The sequence below is a fragment of the Emydura macquarii genome, unplaced genomic scaffold, assembly GCF_026122565.2.
Source record: "Emydura macquarii macquarii isolate MOO-44397 ecotype Brisbane River unplaced genomic scaffold, CSIRO-AGI_Emac_v2 contig_369, whole genome shotgun sequence".
NCBI lineage: Eukaryota > Metazoa > Chordata > Testudines > Chelidae > Emydura > Emydura macquarii.
Window position 1 is genome coordinate 10,212,225 of NW_027130506.1, and position 18,791 is coordinate 10,231,015.

Consider the following 18,791-nt stretch of genomic DNA (forward strand, 5'->3'; position numbering starts at 1 on the left):
AAGAGTCAAAAAGAAACAGCAAAAATCTTTTAAGTACATCAGAAGCAAGAAGCCTGCTAAACAACCAGTGTGGTCACTGGATGATCGTGATACTAATGGAGCACTCAGGGAAGATAAGGCTATTGCAGACAAACTAAATTAATTCTTTGCATTCTTCACAGCTGAGGATGTGTGTGAGATTCCCAAATCTGCACCATTCATTTTAGATGACAATTCTGAGGAATTATCCCAGATTGAGGTGTCATTAGAGGCGTTTTGGAACAATTGATAAATTAAACTGAAATAAGTAACCAGGACCAGATGGTATCCACCCAAGTGTTCTGAAGGAATTCAAATGTGAAATTGCAGAACTAGTAGCGGTGGTATGTAACCTATCATTTAAATCAGCTTCTATATCAGATGACTGGAGGATAGCTAACATGACGTCAATTTTTAAAACAGGCTCCAGAGGCGATTCCGGCAGTTACAGGCCGGTAAGCCTAACTTCAGTACCAGGCAAATTGGTTGAAACTATAGGAAACCACAGAATTATCACACACACAGATGAATATGGTTTCTTGGGGAAGAGTCAACATGGTTTATGGACAGGGAAATCATGCCTCACCAGCTTACTAGAATTCTGTGAGGGGGTCAATGCACATGGACAAGGGTGACCCAGTGGATATAATATACTTGGATTTTCAGAAAGCCTTTGACAAGGTCCCTCACCAAAGGCTCTTAAGCAAAGTAAACTGTCATGGGATAAGAGGGAAGGTCTTCTCCTGGATCAGTAGCTTGTTAAAAGACAGGAAAGAAAGGGTAGGAATAAATGTTCAGTTTTCAGAGTGGAGAAAGGTCAATAGTACTGTCTGCCAGGTGTCTGTATTGGAACAAGTACTATTCAACATATTCATAAATGATCTAGGAAAAGAACTAAACAGTGAGGAGTAATAGCTGTAGATGATACAAAATTACCCAAGATAGTCAAGTCCAAAGCAGACTACAAAGAGATCTCACAAAACTGGGTGACGGGGCAACAAAATGGTAGATGAAATTCAATGTTGATAAATGAATCAAAGTAATTTCACTCAGTTCGCCACGTACTGAATCAAAGTAGTGCACATTGAAAAACATAATCCGAACTATACATATAAAATGATGGGATATAAATTAGCTGTTACCACTCAAGAAAGAGATCTTGGAATCATTGTGGATAGTTCTCTGAAAACATCTCAGAAAAGATATATTGAAATTGGAAAAGGTACAGAAAATGGCAGCTAAAATGATTAAGGGTATGGAACAGATTCCATATGAGGAGAGATTAATAAGACTGTCTTTTCATCTTGGAAAAGAGACTACTAAGGGGGGACATGATAGAGATCTGTAAAATCAAGACTGGTGTGGACAAAGTAAATGAGGAAGTGTTATTTACTCTTTTTCATAAACAAAAGTAGGGGTCACCAAATAAAATTAATAGGCAGCAGTTTAAAATGAGCAAAAGTAAGTAATTTCTTCACATAACGCAGTTACTGTGGAACTTCTTGCCAGAGGTTGTTGTGAAGGCCAAGACTACCGTGCGGTTAAAAAAAGAGCTAGCTAAGTTTATGGGGGATAGGTCCATCAATGGCTATTACCCAGAATGGGCGGGGATTGCTGTTTGCCAGGGGCTGGGAATGGCCAATGGGATGGATCATTTGATGATTACCTCTTCTGTTCATTTCTTCTGAAGCACCTGGTGCTGGCCAATGTCTCCAGACAGAATACTGGGCTAAATGGACTATTGGTCTGACACAGTATGGCTGTTCTTATTTGCTTAAGAGCCTTTGTTGAGGGACTTTGTCAAAGGCTTTCTGAAAGTCCAGGTCAACGATATCAACTGGATCTCCCTTGTCCCCATGCTGTTTGACACACTCAAGGAATTCTGAGAGATGAATGAGGTGTGATTTCCCATTTACAAAAGCAGTATTAACTCTTCCCCAACATATAGTGTAGATCTGAGTCTGATAATTCTGTTCTTTACTATATTTTCAATCAGTTTGCCTCGTACTGACATTAGGCTTATTGGCCTGATGCAAGTTAGTCTGTTTATCATCTTTTAAAAATCAGCTTACGTTAACTATCTTCCAGTCATCTGGTACAGATGCCGATTTAAGTGGTAATCTACATACCCCATTTAGTAGTTGTGCACTTTCATATTAGAGGTTCCTTCAGAACTCTTAAGTGAATACCATCTGGTCTTGGGGACTTATTACTGTTAAATTTATCAATTTGTTCCAAAACCACCTCTACTGACATCTGTCTGTCACAGATCCTCAGATTTGTTACTAGACATTGTGTAGGAAAGTTCCCAGATCTGGCCTTAACCTGTGGATCCACAGATCTCTCTTGTGGCCCAGTGGGCGGTGCCAGGTAGATAAGGGTGTATACCCCTTAATGCATTGGTGGAGAGTTTGAGAACATGGTGCATTGGCGTGGTTTTTGTTCAACTTGACAACATGACCAGAGAGCATGCAATACCGCTTTTGAATATAATGAGCGATTGAAAGAAGGCATCTTTTTAAGATTATAACATTTTGCACAGAGTCAGACCACTTTATGCTCAGGATCTGGTGTTGACAGTTAATGTGGAATGCCCTAGCCACTCCACATCTGCTTATGAAAGAGTCCAGGTTTCTGACCTATACAGCAGCATGAATAGTACACGGATTTGATAGTTCCAGAACTTTGTCTCAGCTCGAAGATGTTTTTGCATCCGTAAGTGAGACATGAACATCATGCAGGAAGTGTCAAGACCTCTTTGTCAGAAAATGTCTGGTTTGTTTCAACCATCTGAGGCTTTCCCTTAGGTAGATGAACTTATCAGTGGTGTCCACAGTACTCAATTTCACCTGCACCAGTATTCTGGTGGTCCAGCTCCGAGGATAATGTTCAGCCCCATAGTGTGGGTGGCTTTCAGAGACTTTGGAGGATGGGGATGAAATTCTCTGACTTCTCCCCAAGCAAGGCAGCTTCATCAGGGTATTCTTGATTGGTAAACACTTTTTGACCAACACTGATTCTGACATGAGGCTCAGCAAGTCCTAATATCCAGTCAATAGCTCAACAGAAAGTGCCAGGGAGAGAATGCAACTCTATCGCTCACCTGAAGTTGTGTAGAAATTCAGTGACAGCCATTAGCCAGCATGTACTTTTACACAGGTACTGGTATGAAAATCATGTACCAGATTTAGCAGAATATCTGGGGCACCAGTGAGCGTGAAAATGCTGACTTGTGACTAAATCAAAAGCCGCCTATGTTAATATGTGCCATGTAAAGTGGGAGGTTAAATTCATGGTGCAGATCAGCCAGAGGGTAAATTCAGTGTCCATTGTTAATCTCCCAACAATGAAATCTGACTGCTATGGCTGGTGCTTTCTGTTAAGGAGCAGCTGCATCCTGCTGAGCAGAACGTGAGCAAACACCTTTCAAGGAACTGATAACTATGAGATTGACCTGTAATTGCCATACTCAGTGCAAGATCATTTGCCCTTCTACAGGGACATGATACCATCAGTCCATTCTGCTTGTACTTTGCCAGGTGCCCCCACTTTGAAGAACATTTGACGCAGGCTGATGCTTACTGATTTCAAGACATGTTTGGGGACGTTGGGGAGAATGCCAGGTCCAACAGCGCATCTATGCTGTTACTTCGGGATGGCCTTTCACACTTCCTCGACTGACAAAGGATCAGTGTTTGTCCCTGGTTCTTCAGCCGTGTAGTTTGCCATGACTGTCATCAGTGGCTGTGTAATTCAGCATGCTTTCATAACGTGTGTTCCATTTATACAGGACCTCGTCCTTCAATGAATAGGGAAAGCTGTCTGATTTCGTGATGGGAAAGCTGGAAGGCTGTTTATGGCTGCCAGTTAGATTCCTGATGATTCTGTAGGCAGGATGCAGATTGTTGAACTTTAGGCCATTCTCTGCTTCATCAGCCTGGGAGTTGATGTAAATCTCACGGTCATGTTTTGCCATGGTGTGGAAAATATCTTTCAGCTTTCACAGAAATACTTTAAAACTTAACTTGAAGAGTATGGGAGTCAAGGATGGCTGTCATATATTGTAATGGAAAGTGAAGCTAACAGTTCCCATTTGTGAACTTACACTGGACTTGTAGGATGAATAGGGGCCAGTCAATGTCATCACCTTGAAATAATTTTATTTACTGAAACAAACTAGGTTTTGATTCCTCCCTTTCTTTCTTCTGTTTACCCCCCCCCCCCCCCATGCCCCAAAGAACTGAGTACCAAAAGTTCACACTGCATTTGTTACACCTTAGCTCTTTGGGGCGGGAGACCTGTCATATATGTATGTAAAGCAAATGATATATATAAAAAACTACAATAAAATTCAAGGTAGCTAAGTAAAGCACTCAAAGATCAAAACATGCCAGAATTAAGATTGTCCATGCAACTTTAATTCAGTCCCGTGTGTATGTGTTAGGATATAATTTTTAATTAAATGATCACCCACTGTTTTTTTTCCATAGGAGTCCTGCCTCATTCAGTGGGTTCAAGCAAGTTAGTTGTTCAATGAAGGGAGGCTTTCCTGTGATCTTAGTTTTGATCATCAGAGCTACAGCAGCCCACAGCAACTACAGGGAAAGTTTTTTGCTCAACCTCTGCAATCCTGGGAAGAAACTGCTTAATTGCTTCATGGGGATGGTGCATGTGCAGTCTGGTGAACATGTGGGAACTGTTTGGGCATGAAGCATTACTAGTACAGATGGAATCTTCAGAGAATTTAGCTGCTGGCCTCTAAGAAATCTTTATTGTACATGTGTAAATTGCAGTGTTTCAGGTTATAACTTGGTCAAATTTGGGCCCATTATTTATTATATGTATTATTGGAGTGCTTAGGCTCCCTACTTTTGGGCCAGTACCACAAAGTGCTAGGAGCTATACAAATAGAACAAATGATGGTCCTTTCCTCAAAATGCTTACAGATTAAAAAGACAAGACTGACTCAGGGTCAGGGAAGGGGTACAATGAACAAGCAGAGTGTAAAATATGATGGCAGCAAATAAACTAATTCCACAATTTTATTTTCTCTTTGATGTGTTTAGTTTGGTGGGGATAAGTCCAAGAGCAGAGAGAAAGGACATTGAAGAAAAGGAGGATGAAGAGGGAAAGAGAAGGGGAGAAAGAGGGTAACAGGAGTGACACCAATATGAAGAGATGAAGGAAGCGGGAGGGCTTGGAGCACATAGCCAGTCAGAGAGAAAGTCTAGTCATAACTATAAAATATTTTCCTGGACCAAAGGGATGCTTTGGCTGTTTCTACTCTTACCAGCTGAAGCCTCTGGCTGGCTCCTCTGCAGCTTTTTCCCAAGTCCACAGGAATAGGAAAAGGCACATAATGTAGTTTTCCTAACCTTGTTCTCAAACAATTAAACTGCTTTAGCTGAAAACTTCCAAAAGCTTCAGTGTTAGGTACACGTGGCATGAAAAACTTCAGTAAGAACATTTAAGGTTTGGCAAATGTATAAGCTTTTGAAAATAGGGTTTTATAATAGGAAGTGTTGGACACCCTTAATTATATTTGTTTCTACCTTCTATCTATAATAATGTGCCTTCCATGTTGAAGAGTTCCAGAGGGGTAGCCGTGTTAGTCTGTATGCAGCAAAAACAACAAGAGTTCTGTAGCACTTTAAAGACTAACAAATTTAATTTCAGCAGGCATAAGATTTCATGGGATCCAACCCACTTCCTCAGATGCAAGTAATAGAAATCATCAATATGTATATGTTGCCTCCTATATATGTTGCCCCCGGTATGATTTCTATTACTTGCATCTGAGGAAGTGGGTTGGAGCCCATGAAAGCTTATGCCTGCTGAAATTAAATTTGTTAGTCTTTAAAGTGCTACAGAACTCTCGTTGTTTTTATCTATAATAATGTTAACTTGCAAAGTGTGTTGGCCCCATTCGTTGCTCTGGTCAAAATTTCAACACTCAAACATCAGGCTTTTTTAGTTTAAAACCTTTTTAAGGCTGCTGAATTGTGTACCACAAATGCATCCTTAAAAAAAGCCAGGAAATCTCTGTTCTCCCTAGGTTAAATGGTCAGCCAACAATCGTGAAGCTGCATTTGGATGGAAATTGGAATTCAGTTAAATGCACAAAAGTAGCTTTTTTTTTTTTTTTTTTTTTTTTTTTTTTTTAAAGTTTTACATAAAACTGCCATCAGTGTGCTGGATACATAAAGAAAAAGTTATCAATGTTTTGCATTAAAAATTAATATATTACCTAATGTACACAATGTCTTGACATCTTACTCAAATTATATTTTTATTTTCTTATAGCTTATTCCATCTTGAAAAACTGAAGACACATTCCTGGCTAACAATGCCTGGTAGTAAGTATTGCAATATTTAATTACCTTGAGAAAACATTTAAGAATATCCTGTTGTGTATTAAATATTGCTTAACTGGGGAAGTGGGGAGAACACAAGTGAAATAAGGGAACTAATATTGCAGATATTAACTTTTTTTAGTTTAAAATGGAATTCTGATTTGCTCAAGACTTTGTTTGGCCAAACGTTGATGTATCAATACATATCTGTTGTTGAGTACATTTAAAAAAACCTGAAATCAATCGATAAAGTTGGCTGCTTAACTGCTCAATGATCATAAAATCTTTCATAGTTGTAAAATTGTTCGTTCATCATAAAATTATGGTGAATTTAGCATGTGACTTAAAGTATGTTGTTTTGGAAATGTGTGGTGGGGGTGCAAAACAAAGTTACAAAAGAAGTATGTGATACTCCAGTACAGCCCTATCCAAAAATATTTTAAAATAATTAATACAGTATAAAGTTAACTTATAAAATGATGCAGGCTAATACTTAGCTGTACTTTTATATGTTAATATTTTGACATAGAAGCATCTTTTAAAGACTCAAAAAGATCAAATACCTTGAGAAAGTAAAACCACCTTTGTACAAAAGCTTCAGCTTAGGGAAGGAAATGAACTACCGAACAATTAATACCAACTAAAGTAAGTAACTTATCGCCGGGGGAAAAAAAAAAAGTAGTCTTTATAATTAACTTTTTTTCATAATGCCTAAGTGGGAGTCTTCACAACAAAAATCAGGATTGTTGGAAATTAAATATTGATCCCCCTTTTAATAATAAAACATACTGGTTTGAATATGGATTTTACAAATGTCTGGATTGATCAGGAAACAATATATTTTGATTCAGAGATTTCTGAGATGACAAGTGACCTACAACACAAATTATCTGCTATATGTTAAGCTCTAAATCTGTTGGGTATCTTGCAATATAGTTACTACTTGCTACTTACTGTCAAATATTTTTTAGTTATTTTGTTGTATTACAGTCACAGCTTTTTGTAAATTGCTGTTCTATAGCTGAAGCAGCATTTGGATGTTTGATGCTGTTAGGTCCTCATGACTATGAAATACCTTTCTATAAATATTTTTGCATTTTTTTTCCTGCTTCATGGAATAAAGACAGAACAGTCTTTTTAAGTTAAGTACAGGTTGATGTCTTGTAAAAAACACAAATTACATAAGAGCAGGTGATATATGTTGGCAATGTTAATAGCTTACATGTTCCCAAAATGGATATTAAATTATAGTTGAATTCTCTTTTGAAGTTGCTGGCATGGGCTGTTCTCATTTCTTTTTTATAGAGAATGGTTAAGTGAAGATGTCAAGAGAAATGGCCTACTAGAAGAAATATAATTTTTTTTTCGCTATCTTTATCATAGATATTTTTCTAAGGTCTGGCAAACTGAGGTGGTCATGACTTAATACAAATGCTATTCCTTTTTTGACACATGTTATTGAATCAGAACACAGGGGTTGAGAGAGTGTGTGATTTGGGTTTTGGGAGAGAACGGGATTGAAAGTGCTACTAGAAAGGAAACTACATTCATTCAGTGTGATGGGGAGAGGTTGGGAGTAGAGGAGAGGTTTTTTTTATTTTATATTGAAGGGAAGTTCTCGATTTAATTACTAAATTTTGTTAGTTTTGAATTCAGGACAAATGTTGCCACTGAATTCAAAACTAACAGTTTATTTAAGAAGTAGAATTGTTCAGGTAAATGGGTGTGTGGTCTGTAATAAACTGAAATTAATTGCAGTAATTTTCATGATGGTCCTTTTATGAATAAAGCTGGAGTGGATATGCTTGTCTGTGGTTAGGTACCTCTTCAGCATAACCTTTTTTTCCTCTGGTAGTACACACGGTATAAACCAGACTTGCCCATTAGGGTCCAAAAATGGGGAGGAAGCTTAGTTTCTTTAAGTAGTGCAAAACAATGGTAATTCATGGGGAAGAGTGAGGAAGAAGACTTGTACAGTGAATGGGACAAGGTTGCTGATGTTGAATGTCAACTTGCTCACTTTGAAGAATAAATCAATAGATAAAGAATTGATCACACGAGATACATGGGTGCTGAATCAAGAGCAAAGGTTTTTAAACTTCTAGTGCAGTATTCTTGTAAAAATGGTAAAACATCTGTCTTTAAGCAGTGATGCTTGATGCTGTTTGTAGCCCCTCAAATCTTTCTATGATTGTCGGAGAGGTTTTTGACTAACTACATTTACCCCCCCCTGCAAAAGAAACCCTCTCTGGACCAACCATGTATGTTTCATTTTTGTCTTTATCAGATTGTTTTGTGTAAATTAAGTGATTATCTGACTTGTAGATGGCTTCAGAGTTGCAGCTTTTGCGCAGAAATAAACTGCAGAGAAATCTGGAGATAAGAGTACTGGGATATTCTGTACAGGAAATAAATAGCAAGAACTAAAATGTGTAAAGTATGTAACCAAGTAGTGTGGGGGGTGGGAGAGAATGTAATCTAACAGAGATACCTGTAACACTAACATATTTGATCAAGGAGTCAAGGTAAAAATACTGTCTTAATATTTTTTCATTTAATAAGGTATTTTGCAGTTGGAAAGGAATGGGATCAGATTATAAAGGATTTGGGATATTAGCTGTGGACAGATGATTTTGAAGATGGCTTTTTGCAAGCCGCTGATTAAGCTTGCAAAAGGTTGTTGTACTCCCTTTCTCCCAGGCTCAAATATAGGGTTTGCATTTTTTTTTTTTTTTTTTTTTTTTTTTTTTTTTAAAAAGGAGACACTGGTGTCCTGACAACACCGTTTCCCACACTTACCCTTTACATTGTATACTGGGGTTGTGTCTTGATTCATCTAACTTTAAATTTTGCATACTGTATTATTATTCTTACTGCTTGTAGTATTCTTTACTATCTTATTGTGAAACATTACTCAAGCTTTTTACTCTCTAAAGCTGTGTCCTCCCTCCATTACTAGCTTGAGCTTCAGCAGCATTCAGTCCCCATCCCATCCTTCCTGATGGGCTACCTACCTCAAGTTTGCAGCCCCAATTATCTCAAGCTAAAAATTTCTGGGTGCAGTGGGGTTAGGGTAACACTCAAGTTCTACCTTGAGATGAATGCTGTGAAGGGATGCCCTTTGAGTTGGAAATAAAACCACTTGTAACTTAGCTTTTCTGTAGATATCACACAGGATTCCTACTAACCAACTGTCAGAGTTTTTAGTTGTATTATGAAGAAGTATGTTGCTATGAAACCTCAAATTATTTCCGTCTTTGAGATGGCCATCTATTAAAGCCTCCCCATGCACATTCAGCTCCAATTCCAGCCCTAAAGGTGCTTTGCTCTGACTGACCTTGTATGGCTCAGAAGAGAGAGTTCCCGTAGGAGTCCCCCAAAAACAGTGCTCCACTTCAGCCCACATCTCAATATTACAATGTTGTTCATATTGTCACACTCTGCTATAAAACCTTGATTTCAATCTAATAGTTATTCATGTGTGAATAACACATTATAAACATTGCCATGAGACAGGTTTGTGCTTATCTACCTGAGGTTGAAATTCAGGTTTTGCATTATGTAATTGTGAGAAATTGAATGTGCATTTTGGCTGGTAATATGTTGGTGCATGGATGAATTTATTTAACTCAGTGATTTTACATCAGTTTTTAATTATTTAAATAAAGCGGGAAACCTTGATTTAAATTATTGATTTTAATATTGTTTTGTTTGTACTTTGAGTCTTTCTTTAGGAAAATAACTAAACTCTAATATGATCATCTAATCTGACCTCCTGCATAATGCAGGTCACAGAACCTCACTCACTCACTCCTGTAATAAACCTCTAACCTAAGACTGAGTTATTAAAGTCCTCAAATCATGGTTTAAAGACTTCAAGGTACAGAGAATCCACCGCCAGTAAGTGAGCTGTGCCCCATGCTACAGAGGAAGGCAAAAAACCCCAGAGCCTTTGCCAATCTGCCCTGAGGGAAAATTCCTTCCTGACCCCAAATATGGCGATCAGTTAAACCCTGAACATGTGGGCAAGACTCACCAGCCAGACACCCAAGAAAGAATTCTCTGTAATAACTCAGAACCAACCCCATCTAACATCCCTTCACAGGCCATTGGCATTTCTACCACCAGTAGTCAAAGATCAATCAATTGCCAAACTAGGCTGTCCCATACCATACCCTCCATAAATGTATCAAGCTCAGTTTAGACCAACGAAAGGTTTGTTCTCATGTTCATTTGCAACCAATGATAGTTTTACACTAAATTTGGTACTACATTTTGCTAACCAGGGGGATACGCTCATCACTGACTCATCAACCAATAAAATAGTAGCAAGTCAGCTGCAGAGAAAGGGTGGTGATAAATTGAGTTATTTCTGAAGGCAAGTTCCCCATTTAAGATTGGCCTGACCTGGCCCCCAATATAGTCTAAGTGCAGAATTCAGCTCTGCCCTAACTATGGAGCTGTGACCGGTGCTTCAATAGACTACCAGACAAGCTATGAAGCCATTCCTTGTTTTGCATGTCATATTGATGAATACGCTGATCAGATTATAGATAAAAGCCACTCTTTAAGAGTTCCTTTCAAATAAAAATTGGTTTGAGTTACTCAGTGGAAAAAATACATTAATGCAAGTGTTTTGTTAAAGTGCTTAAATCTCACTTGCGTAAAGAATCTTCAGATTAATTATTCATGTAAAATTGTACTTCAAAATGAAGTGTTTAATAGAATAGCATTAAAGCACTGCAGAATAGAACTTTCCTGATTGTGGATACTAGAAAAGGAACTTTCACAAAGATGGCAATTGCTCCTTGAAACAGTTGACATAAAAGGATTTGAATCTGATTTACAATGGTATTTTCTTGAACCCCACTTTTTCTGTCTGTCTGAACACCATTAAAGTTTTTCAAGTTTTCCTCTTAGTTATGCAGTTACAGTGCAGGTTTCAGCATACAGAATACAAAATGACAAAATATTGAATATACAAGACTTTGAGATCACTGATTACAGTGGTAGTGTTTTAAAATCTCCCGAATAAAAGTAGTTCATTGTAAGTGTTGAAAGGACACTTTGCTTAATACATTGTTTCATCATTATCTAGTGGGCTCAACACTGTACAACTTTACTAAAATTGTTTAATGTTTGTGTACAATCTGCGAAATACAAAACAGAAAATTACAACTGCCCAACTAGGACTCTAGTCAGAAAATGGTACCTTCTAGTAGGTGATACAAGTAAATAGTCAAAATATGTCATGGCAGAAGGTTGACCTTTGATAGGCAAAGAATTTATTATGCCTATGAAGAGTTTCATTTTGTCACAGGGATTTTGCAGTTCCTAATTAGCTATTGATGATTGTCTAGTGTTCTACATTAGAAAATGGGCTGTGCAAATTAAAACCAGTCAAAGTTTCTGTATCTAAGGCCTGGTCTACACTGGTTGCTTAATTTGAATTACTCCCGCGTCTACATTTGCGCATTAATTCAAATTAAGGAGCCTTTAAAATCGAATTAATAAAACCACCTCGGCAAGTAGATTAGTGCCTGAAGCGCATCAGTTTATTCGCATTAGTGTGAGTGTGGACACAAGGGGACTTAATTGGCCTCCAGACTGTATCCCATGATGCCCCATTTCAGTACCCTCCCCCAAAGCAGCCCTGGAAAGATTTAAATCTTCATTTCCTGCGGTGAATGGGTTTAAAATCCAAGCTGTGATCATCTTCCTCCCCCCCCAAAAATACACAACAAGCCCTTTGCAGTTTGTCTCTTTAAGGGTTTGAAAATTTCACATGCCCGCGTGGTGAATGCATTTTAACTGTCCAGCAAGCCCTTTGCAGTTTGTCCCGTTAAGATTTGTCCCTTTGAAAGTATAGCCCTTTAAAGTTTGTCCTTTTGAAAGATTTCACCACCCACCCCGCTCTCCGCGTGGTGAATGCGTTTTAAATGCCAGCAGTGAGAGGAAATTCTTTGCTACATTGTTTCAGTGGCCAATCATGGAAATTGATACTTTCTGAAGAGTTTATTCACAGTGCTACATGTGGATACATTTTATATCATGCTTTCTATCTGTGAAATGGAAACATTTGTATCACTGTATTAATATACTAACTGACTCATTGTTATTTATCTTACATTCTACAGACACCTGTAGAATCAAAATCAAAGGCAAGCAATATACAGGGGATGGTAGGGGGAGCATAAAAGTCAAACAGCATACAGTTCTAAAGTAATCCAGGATAAGCTGCGATGTATTTGTCACGGTCAAAATGACAGCATAGTTCAGATGGCTCCATGTGCCTGCAGCAATGGCGATCGGGGGAGTAAAAAAACAGCATGAAAATCCTTTTCCTGTTTGTTTGGGGGTGGGGGAAGCAGCGCTGCATCCTGGGACGACGACACTCGTCACAACAGTCTCTATGGTTAGTTGCGCTGTGGGATAGCTTCCCACATTGCACTGCTTTCTAATTCGAATTAAGGCTGGCCAGTGTGGACGCAAGAAGCCAGCACAAACACTGTAGTGTGGACAGTCTGCAGCGCTTTCTGTAAATTGCTTTCTGTAATTTGAATTAAGCTTAATAGCCTAAAATTATCTAAGCAATTTATAACTGATGAAGGCTATCTCAATTCATTCCCCCTTAATCCCCCATTTTCAGTATTTGGTTTCAGTAGTGCCCTTGTGTCTTTTCATTACCTACTAAAAAGTCATGTATGCCTCTGATAGAGGTGTGGTGTGTGTTTGTATTTTTTTTTGTATAATAAGCTATAGATATAGTTAAGGCTTCCAGTTTTAGGTTAAAAGCAAACACTTATAAAAGTATACTGAAATTCAAAATCTAAATTTTTCAGTGAGTATTTTATAGAAGTATTGCCTAATCTTTCTTAGTTAACTATTTGTTAAAACCTAACTGTTGTTGTTGTTTACAGAAATTGCTTTGCAACTGGTTTTCATATCAGTCGTTGATTAATCTTCATGTGCAGCATTATTTGCTATTGATTTCTGAATCATGGGACGGAAGGGTAAGACTCACGCTGATTATACATGCAACCGTCCTGATTTTGTTGCATAAAAATATGAAGAGAAATTGGTTTCATTTTTATATGCTCGCTGTTTGACTATGTACATGTTATAGTATGGAAAGACCAAGAGTGAACTGGCCCGAGATGACTGATCGCAATTAATGATTGATACACTGAAAACATCTTGGCCTGTCTGACAAATGGCTTGTGGGTTTTCTTTTTTTGCCTACTGGAAGGGACCAGTGATCACTTTAAGATCACATACTTTGTGAATAATCAGGGATATAAATTAATTGGATGCCTCAATTCCAGCTTTCAAATGGTATAATCTCATCTCTAGGAGTTCATGAGAATGTATACTGCTAAACTCATGCAGAAATTGAAGGGGAGAAGGAGGAGGATAATTGGAAAAACTAGATCTTAAAGCAAGGATAAGATTTTTCTGGTTTTTGTGACTTAAAGTTTTGAATTCTTTAACTTTTCAGGTTCAAATTATCTATGCTCAGTGTCTGCTTAAAGCTTAAGATTGTTTTTGAATGTTTCAGCAAAGCCAGTGTAAGCATTTCCTAGAATGAATTTTGGGGAAAAATGCATTGTAATTTCTTTTAACCATTTCATTGAGAAGGGCTTCCATGCTTTGGGTGAGGAACTCAAAATTTGGCAAGGGGGATAACCTTGTCTTTTCCATCCTGTAGAAAATATACCCAAATTTGGCCAAGTTATAAGCTGCTTTGATTTAAAAAAAAAAAAAAAAAAAAAAAAAAAAAAAAGTTTCCATATGTTCAGTAGAGGTTTGTTACAGACCAGCAGCTAACTTTTTTTCCAAAAATTCCTTCTGCACTGAGTGTTCTGTTGCTATGTGCTGACCAGGTTGCACTTGCATCATCCTCCAGAGCAATTGAATATCCTTTCATTCCTGGGCTGGAGGGGCTGAGCAGGACTTCCACTGCAATTGTTCTTTACAGTAGCTGGGGGCTAGTGGCATGTGACAATGGAATGGACAGAAAGGAGTTTCACTCCTTTGCTCACAGTATTCCCAGGCAGCATGGAGAAGGCTGTGGCTGACTGGATGTGGGATTTTTGGTTTAAGTCCAGTAGGTTTAGCATATCATAAGTGTAGCTTTCAAGTATGATGCTACCTTTGGACAAAGTAAAAGTGATAAGAGAATGCCACCTTAAACAGTAGCTTGCTGGGAGTGCTATAGGGAATCATAAATAAACCAGAAAGAACATTTTTTTTTTTTTTTTTTGAAAGATGGAAAAACATTTAAAATCTAAAGTAGCCACCAACTGTGAAATCTGAAGAGCATGTCCCAATTAAAATTCTCCATTCATGTACTATTTTTTTAGCCTGTTGCTAATTGTTTTGTACATACTGCAATATTTTTTCATTTAAAAAGGCAACACTTTTATAATTCACAGTAAGTGAATACCTGATCAGACTACTAATAAATCCCATTTCTCCCTGCCTATAATTGGAAAATTTAAAAATGTTTTATAGTAGAGATTTCTTGTTGAACCTTGTGTCCTGTACTTTGAAAATAAACATAGCTCCAGAACATTAAATCAACAAACAGTACACTGTAGTACCCATAATTACTGCTTTCATAAAAAAGATTGACAAATATTGACATATTAATCTTTAAACGCTTAGAAATTATTTCAATTTACAGAAAATGTTGAATATTTGTTCAGGAAACCATCTGAGCCATCACTGGTTTCCCATACTCTTTACCATCTTCCTATTTAAATCCACGTGAACATGTTCCATGTGACAGTGAAGAGCCTGCTCGATTTGTTTAGAGCTGACCCTTATCTTTACTCCCTGGACCTCAGATATGGTTGCCAAAGCTCACTTTGCAGAACACCAAATGCAAGAAAAAAAAATTAGCTTGTGGTGTCATGAAGATGATGTACTGTTATAGCACTGGTCTAGGACTCAGGAGATCAAGGTTCTCAGCTCAGCCAGCAGTTTCCTTTATGACTTTGGACAAGTCTTTGTTAGTTTACAGTAACCCCTTTTTCTGCGTATTTTACTTAAAGATAATAGATGTTGGCTTCCATTATATACATTCACATCTAGTTTACTACATACAGTACATCTCTTATTTATTAGTCATTCTTAATATAATAAATGAGATGTTTTGGCCAAGTTCTTTGAGTGGTCTCTGAAGAGTTGGTGTCCAATTTAAGACATCTTTGGAAAAAACAACCTTAAGTTCTGAGCAGGCAAAACTCCAACTGACTTCAGTTGCCATTCATGCCTCTTAGACAATTTCTCTTATGCTTAGTCAACTTCTCTCTCTCTCTCTCTGGTTCTCATACACTGTGACAGTGCTGCAAGCTTTTGCATTGTGACATTACAGAGAAATATTTAAAATATAAATAGAATTTAGAAACCGTTCTATTCATCTTCAAGGCCAAATGGAACCTGACAGTGTCCCTTCGATATATTAGTTTGGGTGAGAGACGTTTCTCAGGATTAAGTTGTAAATGCATTCTATATAGAGGCCCCATAAACCTTTTATTGACACACTTGTAGTTTTGCATGAATAGGGGATGTGGTTTTTTTTTTTTTTTAAGTTCTGTACTGCATTTTGTGCATTAAGTATGCACTCTAAAAATCCTTGAACTGTTGACTTGGACCGGTAATATCAGTATTTTAATTCTGTTTTGGTTTAGTTGAGATGGGAAAAGGTGTTTGTTCACTTACATTTTTTTTTCTAAAATACATTTATCCATATTTGTTTATCCATCAGGGATAGAAAGTTACAGTGAGGGTCTGGATTTGTTCCAGGAGATTAAGGTCAAGATCCTGCAAAGACACCAGATGAAGTACTGTTTTCTCCACACAATGCACAATTAACCTTTGGAACTCCTTGCCCTTGGATGTTGTGATGTCCAAAAGTATAACTGGATAAAAACCAGCTAAATTCATGGAGGCTAGGTCCATCAATGGCTACTAGCCAAGATGGTGAGGGATACAACCCTATGCTTGGGGACTGCCTCTGACTGCTAGTAGCTAAGAGGGGAAGAAGGGTAGATCAATCAAACTCCCCTTTTCTGTCCACTCCCACTGAAGCTCTGGTACTAGCCACTATTGGAGACCGGCTACTGGCTAGATGGATCATTGGTGTGACCATGTGGTAGTTCTTATGTAAATCATTACCATATACTCATCTGTTAGTTATGAAACAATGGTTCTTTTGTATCTTTAGCCACGTAGTTGTTGTGTCAAAGATCACATACAGTTAGAAAATGTTTGCATGGATATTGTGTGAAACTTGAAAATAAAAGTTTAAGCCACGATTTTCAAAAGTGACTGGTGGTTGTTTGCCTCAGTTTTTTGGATGCTCAACTTGAGACACACTAAGGTCCAAATTCATGAAGTCACTTATGTCTCTCTCTCTTTTCCTTGATTACAGCCCTAACTTAAAGCATGAACCATTTAGATACTTAAAGTTAGGCATATGTTTAAGTATCTTGCTGAATTGGGATCTTAATGTGTCTCAAGCTGGGTGCCCAAAATCATTAGTTATAACTGTATTTGAAAAGCTTGACCATATCTTTTATTTTTTTAATATCAAGCAGAGATGGATTTAGCCCCTTATTTGTGGCTAGGTAAAATTAGGTATTTCCCTCCTGATTTTGGAAAGTTTAAGGTGTGTGGGAAGCAAGCTGCCTGTTTGTGGGGAAAATTAATATGTGAAAATGTAATATTAAATGAGAGTAAATGCTTGTTGCTGCGTTTGCATATAGGCTTTTCTATGTTACAGATACATATCTGGCTTTCTGACAGTTATACTGAGATTGTTCCCTTCCCTAACCAAACCAATGTTTCAATTTGCAACCTAGATTGGAGCTTAACTGTTTTATAGCAAGGGTAAAACTTTAAGATGTTTATAGTTTCCAGAGAAACTTTTTTGTAGATTTAGCTGGGTTATGAAACACAGATAAGATCTTGGTTAGAAAACATGGATAAGATACTGTCTACTCTGTACATTTTTTGTAACGAGGTTGAGGGATAGCCACGTTGTAACCAGGTTTTTTTGTATGCCTGTATCTCAAGTGCAAGTGTGGTCTAAGACCCTCTGTGCACCTGAATGGCTTTGAGGTTTGTAACTTGTTAGTGACCTTAGTTGCTTCCAAATGTGGCGTTTGTTATGTTTGTTAAACAGTAGCTCTGGATGCTGATGTTTCACTTTCAGCAGCCTAGGCTCTCACAAAGTTGTTCTGTAATCTGATCAGATATCTGTTTTGCTGTGCAGATGGCATCTACTATCCACATGTGTATAACCAGACTGATTGGTCCTCTCTCCTCCTAGCTCTGTGTCCCATTACATCCCGAAGAGTAGGTTGTTGGTATTGCTCTGTATGTATGCTGGGGACCTCTGATGTCCAGATTCTCCCAGAATGCACTGGTAAAAATAGTGAAGTCAGAATGTTGCGTGTGGATATATAAATCAGATTAAAACTTGGTTTTGTTGTGGAAAAGCTGGGTGGATGCAGCTCAACCATATTTGTTGCAACTGTCAGATAAATGTGTTGTAACCTGGCTAGTTTAATATTTGTAGTGTAAAGACAGCCTTAGTTAAAGAGGGGAACGTGTGAGACATGGTAGAGGATTGCAGGCTGGGGAGTGTATCTGAGGGTGTAAAGCTGCTTGGAATGTCAGTCTGTTAGGGATTTAGGAGCAAGCATTTTTGAGAGTCTTGTGAAACTGCAGAGCAGAATATTACACTTTCATTACATGCAATTCCCAAAAAACATTGTATTATATCCTCAGAATTTATTATTATAATCAGATTTTCCTGACATGAATTGTGAAAAAGCCATTTTAAAGCTGCTGCCCTGTCAATACTATTTATAGTGTGATAGTTCTTTTTTATATCAAGTGGACAAGTGTAAGAAAAATGTATGACTTCTTTGTATTGGCGTTATGGAGGCTGTGATGGAAAAATCTAATTTTGGACCAATCAACCTTGGATAGTGTACATCTTAAAGCAATATTGTGTATCCTACTCCAGGTTGGTTATTGCTTACTTGGCTTACATTAAGAAAGCAAAATTAGAAATACAATAGCTTCTGCCAACCACTTGTCTTTGTGAAATGGTAACTTTCTGAATTTAATTGTGGTTTGTGAAAGAGTGGCATTTGGGACTCGTAAGAATAAGATAACAAAAGATGTATGTGGTATCTTTATATTAGTCCCCATTCTTTTCCTTGAGATGGTGATCGTGAGTGTTATGGCAGCTGACAAACACATTGATGACAAGTACTACCTGCATTTTCAAAAGCTTAGAAGATTGTGAAGTAAAGCTGTCCAGTGAAGTCTAAGTAAGACAGGAAAGGCTTTCTGAAGGTGTATGAGCTGATCAGCTACTTTAATGTTTTGATTGAAGAGATT

General features: G+C 37.8%; 1 protein-coding gene across 4 annotated transcripts in view; it reads left to right on the forward strand.

Moving 5' to 3' along the window:
• The window catches only part of EFR3A (EFR3 homolog A), a 152,679-nt gene that overhangs the window by 6,374 nt on the left and 127,514 nt on the right, over window positions 1-18,791 (forward strand). For 3 of the 4 annotated variants that reach the window (XM_067531512.1, XM_067531529.1, XM_067531536.1), the window contains exons 2-3: window positions 4,509-4,699; window positions 6,322-6,374. In XM_067531512.1, coding sequence (XP_067387613.1) covers window positions 6,365-6,374 — 10 coding nt within the window. In that variant the 5' untranslated portion in view covers window positions 4,509-4,699; window positions 6,322-6,364. The remainder of the gene's footprint in view (window positions 1-4,508; window positions 4,700-6,321; window positions 6,375-18,791) is intronic. The other variant, XM_067531521.1, reaches the window with a different exon arrangement.